This window comes from Oncorhynchus clarkii, chromosome 22 (assembly GCF_045791955.1).
Source record: "Oncorhynchus clarkii lewisi isolate Uvic-CL-2024 chromosome 22, UVic_Ocla_1.0, whole genome shotgun sequence".
Classification (NCBI taxonomy): Eukaryota; Metazoa; Chordata; class Actinopteri; order Salmoniformes; family Salmonidae; genus Oncorhynchus; species Oncorhynchus clarkii.
The window spans coordinates 52086514-52098925 of record NC_092168.1 but is presented as its reverse complement, the minus strand read 5'-3'; the positions used below and the strand labels follow the sequence as shown (position 1 = coordinate 52098925).

At 43.5% G+C, this 12412-nt stretch overlaps 1 protein-coding gene across 2 annotated transcripts in view; it reads left to right on the top strand.

Moving 5' to 3' along the window:
• The window catches only part of LOC139381014 (SWI/SNF related, matrix associated, actin dependent regulator of chromatin, subfamily a-like 1), a 38544-nt gene extending 30097 nt beyond the window's left edge, over positions 1–8447 (top strand). The window contains exon 16 of one of the 2 annotated variants that reach the window (XM_071124244.1): positions 6272–8447. In XM_071124244.1, coding sequence (XP_070980345.1) covers positions 6272–6457 — 186 coding nt within the window. In that variant the 3' untranslated portion in view covers positions 6458–8447. The remainder of the gene's footprint in view (positions 1–6271) is intronic. The other variant, XM_071124245.1, reaches the window with a different exon arrangement.
• Positions 8448–12412: the final 3965 nt, after the last annotated feature.

The following is a 12412-nucleotide window of genomic DNA, read 5'->3' as shown; positions in this document are numbered from 1 at the left end:
TGTGTGTTATGAAGTGTGTGTGTGTTATGAAGTGTGTGTGCGTGTGCGTGTGTGTGTGTGTGTGTTATGAAGTGTGTGTGTGTGTTATGAAGTGTGTGTGTGTTATGAAGTGTGTGTGCGTGTGCGTGTGTGTGTGTGTGTGTGTGTGTTATGAAGTGTGTGTGTGTGTTATGAAGTGTGTGTGTGTGTGTGTTATGAAGCGTGTGTGTGTTATGAAGTGTGTGTGTGTTATGAAGTGTGTGTGTGTGTATGAAGTGTGTGTGTGTGTGTGTGTGTGTTATGAAGTGTGTGTGTGTTATGAAGTGTGTGTGTGTGTTATGAAGTGTGTGTGTGTGTGTGTTATGAAGTGTGTGTGTGTGTGTTATGAAGTGTGTGTGTGTGTGTGCTATGAAGTGTGTGTGTGTGTGTGCTATGAAGTGTGTGTGTGTGTGTGTGCTATGAAGTGTGTGTGTGTTATGAAGTGTGTGTGTGTGTTATGAAGTGTGTGTGTGTGTGTTAGGAAGTGTGTGTGTGTTATGAAGTGTGTGTGTGTGTTATGAAGTGTGTGTGCGTGTGCGTGTGTGTGTGTGTGTGTGTGTTATGAAGTGTGTGTGTGTGTTATGAAGTGTGTGTGTGTGTGTGTGTTATGAAGTGTGTGTGTGTTATGAAGTGTGTGTGTGTGTATGAAGTGTGTGTGTGTGTGTGTGTGTGTTATGAAGTGTGTGTGTGTTATGAAGTGTGTGTGTGTGTGTTATGAAGTGTGTGTGTGTTATGAAGTGTGTGTGTGTTATGAAGTGTGTGTGTATGATGTGTGTGTTATGAAGTGGGTGTGTGTGTGTTATGAAGTGTGTGTGTGTGTGTTATGAAGTGTGTGTGTTTGTTATGAAGTGTGTGTTATGAAGTGTGTGTGTGTGTGTGTGTGTGTGTGTGTTATGAAGTGTGTGTGTTATGAAGTGTGTGTGTGTTATGAAGTGTGTGTGTGTGTGTGTTATGAAGTGTGTGTGTTTGTTATGAAGTGTGTGCTATGAAGTGTGTGTGTGTGTGTTATGAAGTGTGTGTGTGTTATGAAGTGTGTGTGTGTGTGTGTTTTGAAGTGTGTGTGTGTTATGAAGTGTGTGTGTGTGTGTTATGAAGTGTGTGTGTGTTATGAAGTGTGTGTGTGTTATGAAGGGTGTGTGTGTGTGTGTTATGAAGTGTGTGTGTGTGTGTGTTATGAAGTGTGTGTGTGTGTGTGTGTTATGAAGTGTGTGTGTGTGTGTGTTATGAAGTGTGTGTGTGTGTTATGAAGTGTGTGTGTGTGTGTGTGTTATGAAGTGTGTGTGTGTGCGTTATGAAGTGTGTGTGTGTGTGTGTGTTATGAAGTGTGTGTGTGTGTGTGTGTTATGAAGTGTGTGTGTGTGTGTGTGTGTGTTATGAAGTGTGTGTGTGTTATGAAGTGTGTGTGTGTGTTATGAAGTGTGTGTGTGTGTGTTATGAAGTGTGTGTGTGTGTGTTATGAAGTGTGTGTGTGTGTGTGTTATGAAGTGTGTGTGTGTGTTATGAAGTGTGTGTGTTTGTTATGAAGTGTGTGTTATGAAGTGTGTGTGTGTTATGCAGTGTGTGTGTTATGAAGTGTGTTATGAAGTGTGTGTGTTATGAAGTGTGTGTGTGTGTTATGAAGTGTGTGTGTGTGTGTGTGTGTTATGAAGTGTGTGTGTTTGTTATGTAGTGTGTGTTATGTAGTGTGTGTGTGTGTGTGTGTTATGTAGTGTGTGTGTGTTATGAAGTGTGTGTGTGTGTGTGTTATGAAGTGTGTGTGTGTTGAAGTGTGTGTGTTGAAGTGTGTGTGTGTTGAAGTGTGTGTGTGTGTGTGTTATGAAGTGTGTGTGTGTGTGTTATGAAGTGTGTGTGTGTGTGTGTTATGAAGTGTGTGTGTGTGTGTGTGTGTTATGAAGTGTGTGTGTGTGTGTGCGTTATGAAGTGTGTGTGTGTGTTATGAAGTGTGTGTGTGTGTGTGTTATGAAGTGTGTGTGTGTTATGAAGTGTGTGTGTGTGTGTGTGTGTTATGAAGTGTGTGTGTTATGAAGTGTGTGTTATGAAGTGTGTGTGTGTGTGTGTGTGTGTGTGTTATGAAGTGTGTGTGTGTGTGTTATGAAGTGTGTGTGTGTGTTATGAAGTGTGTGTGTGTGTGTTATGAAGTGTGTGTGTGTGTTATGAAGTGTGTGTTATGAAGTGTGTGTGTGTGTGTGTTATGAAGTGTGTGTGTGTTATGAAGTGTGTGTGTGTGTGTGTGTTATGAAGTGTGTGTGTGTGTGTTATGAAGTGTGTGTGTGTGTGTGCTATGAAGTGTGTGTGTGTGTGTGCTATGAAGTGTGTGTGTGTGTGTGTGCTATGAAGTGTGTGTGTGTTATGAAGTGTGTGTGTGTTATGAAGTGTGTGTGTGTGTTATGAAGTGTGTGTGTGTTATGAAGTGTGTGTGCGTGTGCGTGTGTGTGTGTGTGTGTGTGTGTTATGAAGTGTGTGTGTGTGTTATGAAGTGTGTGTGTGTGTGTGTTATGAAGTGTGTGTGTGTGTGTGTGTTATGAAGTGTGTGTGTGTGTTATGGAGTGTGTGTGTGTGTGTTTTGGAGTGTGTGTGTGTGTTATGAAGTGTGTGTGTGTGTGTGTGTGTGTTATGAAGTGAGTGTGTGTGTGTTATGAAGTGAGTGTGTGTGTGTTATGAAGTGTGTGTGTGTGTATGAAGTGTGTGTGTGTGTGTATGAAGTGTGTGTGTGTGTGTGTTATGAAGTGTGTGTGTGTGTGTGTGTTATGAAGTGTGCGTGTGTGTTATGAAGTGTGTGTGTGTGTGTGTGTGTTATGAAGTGTGTGTGTGTGTGTGTGTTATGAAGTGTGTGTGTGTGTGTGTTATGAAGTGTGTGTGTGTGTGTGCGTTATGAAGTGTGTGTGTGTGTTATGAAGTGTGTGTGTGTGTGTGTTATGAAGTGTGTGTGTGTGTGTTATGAAGTGTGTGTGTGTTATGAAGTGTGTGTGTGTGTGTGTGTGTTATGAAGTGTGTGTGTTATGAAGTGTGTGTTATGAAGTGTGTGTGTGTGTGTGTGTGTGTGTGTTATGAAGTGTGTGTGTGTGTGTTATGAAGTGTGTGTGTGTGTGTTATGAAGTGTGTGTGTGTGTTATGAAGTGTGTGTGTGTGTTATGAAGTGTGTGTTATGAAGTGTGTGTGTGTGTGTGTTATGAAGTGTGTGTGTGTTATGAAGTGTGTGTGTGTTATGAAGTGTGTGTGTGTGTGTTATGAAGTGTGTGTGTGTGTGTGCTATGAAGTGTGTGTGTGTGTGTGCTATGAAGTGTGTGTGTGTGTGTGTGCTATGAAGTGTGTGTGTGTTATGAAGTGTGTGTGTGTTATGAAGTGTGTGTGTGTGTTATGAAGTGTGTGTGTGTGTTATGAAGTGTGTGTGTGTTATGAAGTGTGTGTGCGTGTGCGTGTGTGTGTGTGTGTGTGTTATGAAGTGTGTGTGTGTGTTATGAAGTGTGTGTGTGTTATGAAGTGTGTGTGTGTTATGAAGTGTGTGTGTGTGTATGAAGTGTGTGTGTGCGTGTGTGTGTGTGTTATGAAGTGTGTGTGTGTGTTATGAAGTGTGTGTGTGTGTGTGTTATGAAGTGTGTGTGTGTGTGTTATGAAGTGTGTGTGTGTGTGTGCTATGAAGTGTGTGTGTGTGTGTGCTATGAAGTGTGTGTGTGTGTGTGTGCTATGAAGTGTGTGTGTGTTATGAAGTGTGTGTGTGTGTTATGAAGTGTGTGTGTGTGTGTGTGTGTTAGGAAGTGTGTGTGTGTTATGAAGTGTGTGTGTGTGTTATGAAGTGTGTGTGTGTTATGAAGTGTGTGTGCGTGTGCGTGTGTGTGTGTGTGTGTGTGTTATGAAGTGTGTGTGTGTGTGTTATGAAGTGTGTGTGTGTGTGTGTTATGAAGTGTGTGTGTGTTATGAAGTGTGTGTGTGTGTATGAAGTGTGTGTGTGTGTGTGTGTGTGTTATGAAGTGTGTGTGTGTTATGAAGTGTGTGTGTGTGTTATGAAGTGTGTGTGTGTTATGAAGTGTGTGTGTGTGTTATGAAGTGTGTGTGTGTGTTATGAAGTGTGTGTGTGTTATGAAGTGTGTGTGTGTTATGAAGTGTGTGTGTGTGTGTGTGTATGATGTGTGTGTTATGAAGTGGGTGTGTGTGTGTTATGAAGTGTGTGTGTGTGTGTTATGAAGTGTGTGTGTTTGTTATGAAGTGTGTGTTATGAAGTGTGTGTGTGTGTGTGTGTGTGTGTGTGTGTGTGTGTGTGTTATGAAGTGTGTGTGTTATGAAGTGTGTGTGTGTTATGAAGTGTGTGTGTGTGTGTGTGTTATGAAGTGTGTGTGTTTGTTATGAAGTGTGTGCTATGAAGTGTGTGTGTGTGTGTTATGAAGTGTGTGTGTGTTATGAAGTGTGTGTGTGTGTGTGTTATGAAGTGTGTGTGTGTTATGAAGTGTGTGTGTGTGTGTTATGAAGTGTGTGTGTGTTATGAAGTGTGTGTGTGTTATGAAGTGTGTGTGTGTGTGTGTTATGAAGTGTGTGTGTGTGTGTGTTATGAAGTGTGTGTGTGTGTGTGTTATGAAGTGTGTGTGTGTGTGTGTTATGAAGTGTGTGTGTGTGTGTGTTATGAAGTGTGTGTGTGTGTGTGTGTTATGAAGTGTGTGTGTGTGTGTGCGTTATGAAGTGTGTGTGTGTGTGTGCGTTATGAAGTGTGTGTGTGTGTGTGTTATGAAGTGTGTGTGTGTGTGTTATGAAGTGTGTGTGTGTGTGTTATGAAGTGTGTGTGTGTGTTATGAAGTGTGTGTGTGTGTGTTATGAAGTGTGTGTGTGTGTGTTATGAAGTGTGTGTGTGTGTGTGTTATGAAGTGTGTGTGTGTGTGTGTGTTATGAAGTGTGTGTGTTTGTTATGAAGTGTGTGTTATGAAGTGTGTGTGTGTGTGTGTTATGCAGTGTGTGTGTTATGAAGTGTGTGTGTGTGTGTGTTATGAAGTGTGTGTGTGTGTTATGAAGTGTGTGTGTGTGTGTGTGTGTTATGAAGTGTGTGTGTTTGTTATGAAGTGTGTGTTATGAAGTGTGTGTGTGTGTGTGTGTGTGTTATGAAGTGTGTGTGTGTTATGAAGTGTGTGTGTGTGTGTGTTATGAAGTGTGTGTGTGTTGAAGTGTGTGTGTTGAAGTGTGTGTGTGTTGAAGTGTGTGTGTGTGTGTGTTATGAAGTGTGTGTGTGTGTGTTATGAAGTGTGTGTGTGTGTGTGTTATGAAGTGTGTGTGTGTGTGTGTTATGAAGTGTGTGTTATGAAGTGTGTGTGTGTGTGTGTGTGTTATGAAGTGTGTGTGTGTTATGAAGTGTGTGTGTGTGTGTGTTATGAAGTGTGTGTGTGTTGAAGTGTGTGTGTTGAAGTGTGTGTGTGTTGAAGTGTGTGTGTGTGTGTGTTATGAAGTGTGTGTGTGTGTGTGTTATGAAGTGTGTGTGTGTGTGTGTTATGAAGTGTGTGTGTGTGTGTGTTATGAAGTGTGTGTGTGTGTGTGTTATGAAGTGTGTGTGTGTGTGTTATGAAGTGTGTGTGTGTGTGTGTGTTATGAAGTGTGTGTGTGTGTGTGTTATGAAGTGTGTGTGTGTTGAAGTGTGTGTGTTGAAGTGTGTGTGTGTTGAAGTGTGTGTGTGTGTGTGTTATGAAGTGTGTGTGTGTGTGTTATGAAGTGTGTGTGTGTGTGTGTTATGAAGTGTGTGTGTGTGTGTGTTATGAAGTGTGTGTTATGAAGTGTGTGTGTGTGTGTGTGTGTTATGAAGTGTGTGTGTGTTATGAAGTGTGTGTGTGTGTGTGTTATGAAGTGTGTGTGTGTTGAAGTGTGTGTGTTGAAGTGTGTGTGTGTTGAAGTGTGTGTGTGTGTGTGTTATGAAGTGTGTGTGTGTGTGTGTTATGAAGTGTGTGTGTGTTATGAAGTGTGTGTGTGTGTGTGTTATGAAGTGTGTGTGTGTGTGTTATGAAGTGTGTGTGTGTGTGTTATGAAGTGTGTGTGTGTGTGTGTGTTATGAAGTGTGTGTGTGTGTGTGTGTGTTATGAAGTGTGTGTGTGTTATGAAGTGTGAGTGTGTGTGTGTGTGTGTTATGAAGTGTGTGAGTGTGTGTTATGAAGTGTTTATGTGTGTTATGAAGTGTTTCTGTATGTTATGAAGTGTGTGTGTGTGTGTGTGTTATGAAGTGTTTATGTGTGTTATGAAGTGTTTCTGTATGTTATGAAGTGTGTGAATGTGTTATGTATTTCAGGACTCCCAGCAGAGGAGGATCACAGAGATGTTCCAGAAGTCGTTCACTGAGGGGGAGGATGATATGGATGAAGCCCTCCTATTGGAGGCTGTGGGGGCCTGGGATGACCCTAGCAACCAACCAGGAAGTGGTGTAGAAGAGAGCCCCAGCAAAAAGAGACGCATAGAGGACTACTTTGGCAGATAATTCCTGGAGGAAATCAAGTGACGTCCCATATATACCTATGGTCTACTATCATAATGAAACAAATTATCATGAGTAGTGTACTTTGTTGGATCAGCTGTTTTTGGGTATTATTTTTCATCTTTGTAAATATTGCTCTCAACAAACTTTTTCTTTGCAACCAAAGAAAATAAATGGAATTTTTGGAAATTACTGTTTCAAGTTTTATTAGTAGTATGTACAGCGTCTAACGAAATGCTTGCAGGCTCCTTCTCGACAAGGCAACAACGATAAGAAATATTCAAAGATAAGAATACATACATAAAGTAAATGGCGCCGTAGAATATAGATATATATATTTTTTGCTGAAGTATAGATGCTCTTTCCATAGATGTTCGGTAGGATTCAGATCTGGACTCTTACAATGACACTTCAGAATAGTCCAATGTTTTCTTAACTGTGGGTGCTTTTATCTGTTTTGGGTCATTATCCTGTAGGAGGACCCATGACCTGAGACAGAGCTTTCTGACACTGGGCAGTACGTTTCGCTCCAGAATGCCTTGATAGTCTTGTCATTTCATTCTTCCTTGCACAGATTCAAGGCACCCTGTGCCAGGCACAACACAGCAGCCCCTAAACATAACCCAGCCCCCTCCATATTTCACTGTAGGAGTGGTGGTCTTTCCTTTGAAAACTTAATTTCTTCATCTGTGAACGTAGAGCTGATGTGACTTGTTAAACAGCTCCAGTTTTGACTCATCTGTCCTAAGGGTTAGGGTTAGTCTCCCAGAAGGATTGTGTCAATATGCATTTTATCAAATTCCAGTCTGGCTTTTAGATTTATTTTTTATTTCAAAAGTGGAGACCTCCTTGGTCTTCTTCCGTGGAGCCGCTCAAAAGCGACGGATGGTGCGATCAGAAACTGACGTACCTTCACCTTGGAGTTCTCCTCGGTTCTTCCACTTCCTTTACTTGGACTTATTAAGAACACTTTATATTATGAGGTTGTTCTCTCTTTTCCAAGTTGACAAATTAATGGCTTGAACCTTTTGGACAATAAGTGGATACGATTGGCTGTTAATGAAGTCATTTTTTGGGTGATTTATAATTCAATATATTGGAAGTGACCAACCCATGATATGGTCAAAAGCGAATACCTTTTACCTTAATTGTCCAGTTATCCCAAAAGTTAAAGAAACAAATTATATTTTACCCTGTTAATGATTTCATGCACAAAAAGACACATGACAAAATGCCTTCTGTTTTTTGTTCCTCTGATTTCAGAATCTATAGAGGCTTTTTTTATGCTGCCATTCTAGTCAACTATGGATTTAAATTCATGAATGGTTGTGTGTAAAATATTCAAAATGACCTTATAATGTTTATCCTTGTTATTCCGATCATAACTATTTTATTAACATTATTATTCTCTTGGCCAAATATTATATTCACAAATGTAAATGGGGAACTTCCTTGTTTTGTAGGTTTTTTCCATTAAACTTCTTTCAATTTTAATAAATCTCTCAAACTTGTGAAATGTAAAAAGTTGTAAAAATGATTAGAAGTCATGTCTCTGAACATCGATGTTTCATTGCCTTGTTACATCTAAATGATGGGTTCGCTGCTGTTTTATTATTCCCAGGAATGTCCCTGTATTTCTGTATTTGTATTTATCATAGGCAGCAGCTACACTTCCTGGGGTCCGGCAAAATTAAGGCAGTTATTATTCGACCATGCTGGTCATTTATGAACATTTGAACATCTTGGCCATGTTCTGTTATAATCTCCACCCGGCACAGCCAGAAGAGGACTGGCCACCCCTCATAGCCTGGTTCCTCTCTACGTTTCTTCCTAGGTTTTGGCCTTTCTAGGGAGTTTTTCCTAGCCACTGTGCTTCTACACCTGCATTGCTTGCTGTTTGGGGTTTTAGGCTGGGTTTCTGTACAGCACTTTGAGATATCAGCTGATGTAAGAAGGACTTTATAAATACATTTAATTTGTACAATTTTAAAAACATTTACAATACATTCTTTACAGACTTCACAACACACTAATTGTGTGCCCTCAGGCCACTACTACCACATATTTACAGTACTAAATCCATGTGTGTGTATAGTGTGCATGTGTGTGTCTCTTCACAGTCCCCGTTGTTCCATCAGGTGTATTTTTACCTGCTTTTTAAATCTGATTCTACTGCTGCATCAGTTACCTGATGTGGAATAGAGTTCCATGTAGTACTGTGGAATAGAGTTCCATGTAGTCATGGCTCTATGTAGTACCGTGGAATAGAGTTCCATGTAGTTATGGCTCTATGTAGTACTGTAGTCATGGCTCTATGTAGTACTGTGGAATAGAGTTCCATGTAGTCATGGCTCTATGTAGTACTGTGGAATAGAGTTCCATGTAGTCATGGCTCTATGTAGTACTGTGGAATAGAGTTCCATGTAGTCATGGCTCTATGTAGTACCGTGGAATAGAGTTCCATGTAGTCATGGCTCTATGTAGTACTGTGGAATAGAGTTCCATGTAGTTATGGCTCTATGTAGTACTGTGGAATAGAGTTCCATGTAGTCATGGCTCTATGTAGTACTGTGGAATAGAGTTCCATGTAGTCATGTCTCTATGTAGTACTGTGGAATAGAGTTCCATGTAGTCATGGCTCTATGTAGTACTGTGGAATAGAGTTCCATGTAGTCATGGCTCTATGTAGTACTGTGTGCCTCCCATAGTCTGTTCTGGACTTGGGGACTGTGTAATGTTGCCTCCTGAGTGGCGCAGTGTTCGTTGTGCCACTGGAGATCCTGGGTTTGAGTCCAGGCTCTATCGCAGCCGACCACGACCGGGAGACCCATTGGGGCTGCACACAGTTGGCCAAGCGTCATCCGGGTTAGGGGAGGGTTTGGCCAGCAGAGGTGTTCTAGTCCCATCGCGCACTAGCAAATGCTGTGGCGGGCTGGGCGCAGTGCACTCCGACACATTAGTGAGGCTGGCTTCTGGGTTAAGTGGGCATTGTGTCAAGAAGCAGTGCGGCCTGGTTGGGTCGTGTTTCGGAGGGTGCACGGCTCTCGACCTTTGCCTCTCCCGAGTCCATACGGGAGTTGTAGCGATGGGAAAAGATTGTAATTATCAATTGAATAGCACGAAATTGGGGAGAAAAAAAATCATAAATAAATATTGGTATCATTGTTGCAATAAAAAAATCAGGTCAATGAACATTGGGTAGTTTAGTGAGATAGCATATAGTTAATATACTGGCAAGTTCTATGTATTTAGTAGTCAACTAACATTATGTAACTAGCTAACATACATACTGCTGTAATGATATGCTATGCGGTTCGTAAGGACAGCATAGCTATCAAATTGTCAGCCAACATAACGTGTAACTTTTATTTAAAAAGTCATTACTTTATTACATTGCTCAACATTTTCTTAACATTTGTCATAATTAGTTTGTACATTTGTATCCGCTCTCCTCGGACTTTGGCTGCATATTTTCCGCCATTTTCTGAAAAATGCATTAGGGGCCCTGCACCATCGAGAGCTGGTTGCATCACTGCCTGGTATGGCAACTGCTCGGCCTCCGACCGCCAGGCACTACAGAGGGTAGTGCGAACAGCCCAGTAGGTTCAAAAGTCTAGGTCCCAAGAGGCTTCTAAACAGCTTCTACCCCCAAGCCATAAGACTACTGAACATCTAATCAAATGGCTACCTAGACTATTTGCATTGCCCACCCCCCTCCCTCTCTCCACACCACTGTTACTCTCTGTTGTCACATATGCAGAACTTTAATAACTCCACCTACATGTACATAGTACCTCAACTAACCGGCACCCCCCCTGTATATATTGTTATTTTACTGCTGCTCTTTAATTACTTGTTACTTTTATCTCTAATTCTTTTCCATATTTATTTGAAAGTGTACTGTTGGTTAGGGGCTCGTAAGTAAGCATTTCACCTGTTGTACTCGGTGCATGTGACTAATACGATTAGATTGTGTTGATGAGGATGTAGTCATTGATACACTAAAATGGAAAGATCTGCAGTAAGATTTTTATTTCATTTTTCGCAACGTTCAAATGAAGTAACATGATAATGTACTGTAGCCCTACAAGTGGTATTGTTGATTTGTTGTATCTGAAAGACGAAGGCCATTCAGTCTTAACTTTGACGATCAGAGTCCTGGGGATCTGTACTGGTGATCTCTACTGGTGACCTGTCCTGGGGATCTCTACTGGTGACCTGTCCTGGGGATCTCTAATGGTGACCTGTCCTGGGGATCTCTACTGAGGACCTGTCCTGGGGATCTCTACTGGTGACCTGTCCTGGGGATCTCTACTGGGGATCTGTCCTGGGGATCTCTACTGGTGACCTGTCCTGGTGACCTGTCCTGGGGATCTGTCTTGGTGACCTGTCCTGGGGATCTGTCCTGGGGATCTCTACTGGTGACCTGTCCTGGGAATCTCTACTGGTGACCTGTCCTGGGGATCTCTACTGGTGACCTGTCCTGGGGATCTCTACTGGGGATCTCTACTGGGGATCTCTACTGGGGATCTCTACTGGGGATCTCTACTGGTGACCTGTCCTGGGGATCTCTACTGGTGACCTGTCCTGGGGATCTCTACTTGGGATCTGTCCTGGGGATCTCTACTGGTGACCTGTCCTGGGGATCTCTACTGGGGATCTCTACTGGGGACCTGTCCTGGTGACCTGTCCTGGGGATCTGTCCTGGTGACCTGTCCTGGGGATCTGTCCGGGGGATTTCTACTGGTGACCTGTCCTGGGGATCTGTCCTGGGGATCTCTACTGGTGACCTGTCCTGGGGATCTCTACTGGTGACCTGTCCTATGGATCTCTACTGGTGACCTGTCCTGGGGATCTCTACTGGTGACCTGTCCTGGGGATCTCTAATGGTGACCTGTCCTGGGGATCTCTACTGAGGACCTGTCCTGGGGATCTCTACTGGTGACCTGTCCTGGGGATCTCTACTGGGGATCTGTCCTGGGGATCTCTACTGGTGACCTGTCCTGGTGACCTGTCCTGGGGATCTGTCTTGGTGACCTGTCCTGGGGATCTGTCCTGGGGATCTCTACTGGTGACCTGTCCTGGGAATCTCTACTGGTGACCTGTCCTGGGGATCTCTACTGGTGACCTGTCCTGGGGATCTCTACTGGGGATCTCTACTGGGGATCTCTACTGGGGATCTCTACTGGGGATCTCTACTGGTGACCTGTCCTGTGGATCTCTACTGGTGACCTGTCCTGGGGATCTCTACTTGGGATCTGTCCTGGGGATCTCTACTGGTGACCTGTCCTGGGGATCTCTACTGGGGATCTCTACTGGGGACCTGTCCTGGTGACCTGTCCTGGGGATCTGTCCTGGTGACCTGTCCTGGGGATCTGTCCGGGGGATTTCTACTGGTGACCTGTCCTGGGGATCTGTCCTGGGGATCTCTACTGGTGACCTGTCCTGGGGATCTCTACTGGTGACCTGTCCTATGGATCTCTACTGGTGACCTGTCCTGGGGATCTCTACTGGTGACCTGTCCTGGGGATCTCTACTGGGGATCTGTCCTGGGGACCTGTCCTGGGGATCTGTCCTGGTGACCTGTCCTGGGGATCTGTCCTGGGGATCTCTACTGGTGACCTGTCCTGGGGATCTCTACTGGTGACCTGTCCTGGGGATCTCTACTGGGGATCTGTCCTGGGGATCTCTACTGGGGATCTCTACTGGTGACCTGTCCTGGGGATCTCTACTGGTGACCTGTCCTGGGGATCTCTACTGGTGACCTGTCCTGGGGATCTCTACTGGTGACCTGTCCTGGGGATCTCTACTGGTGACCTGTCCTGGGGATCTCTACTGGGGACCTGTCCTGGGGATCTCTACTGGTGACCTGTCCTGGGGATCTCTACTGGTGACCTGTCCTGGGGATCTCTACTGGGGACCTGTCCTGGGGATCTCTACTGGAGATCTGTCCTGGCG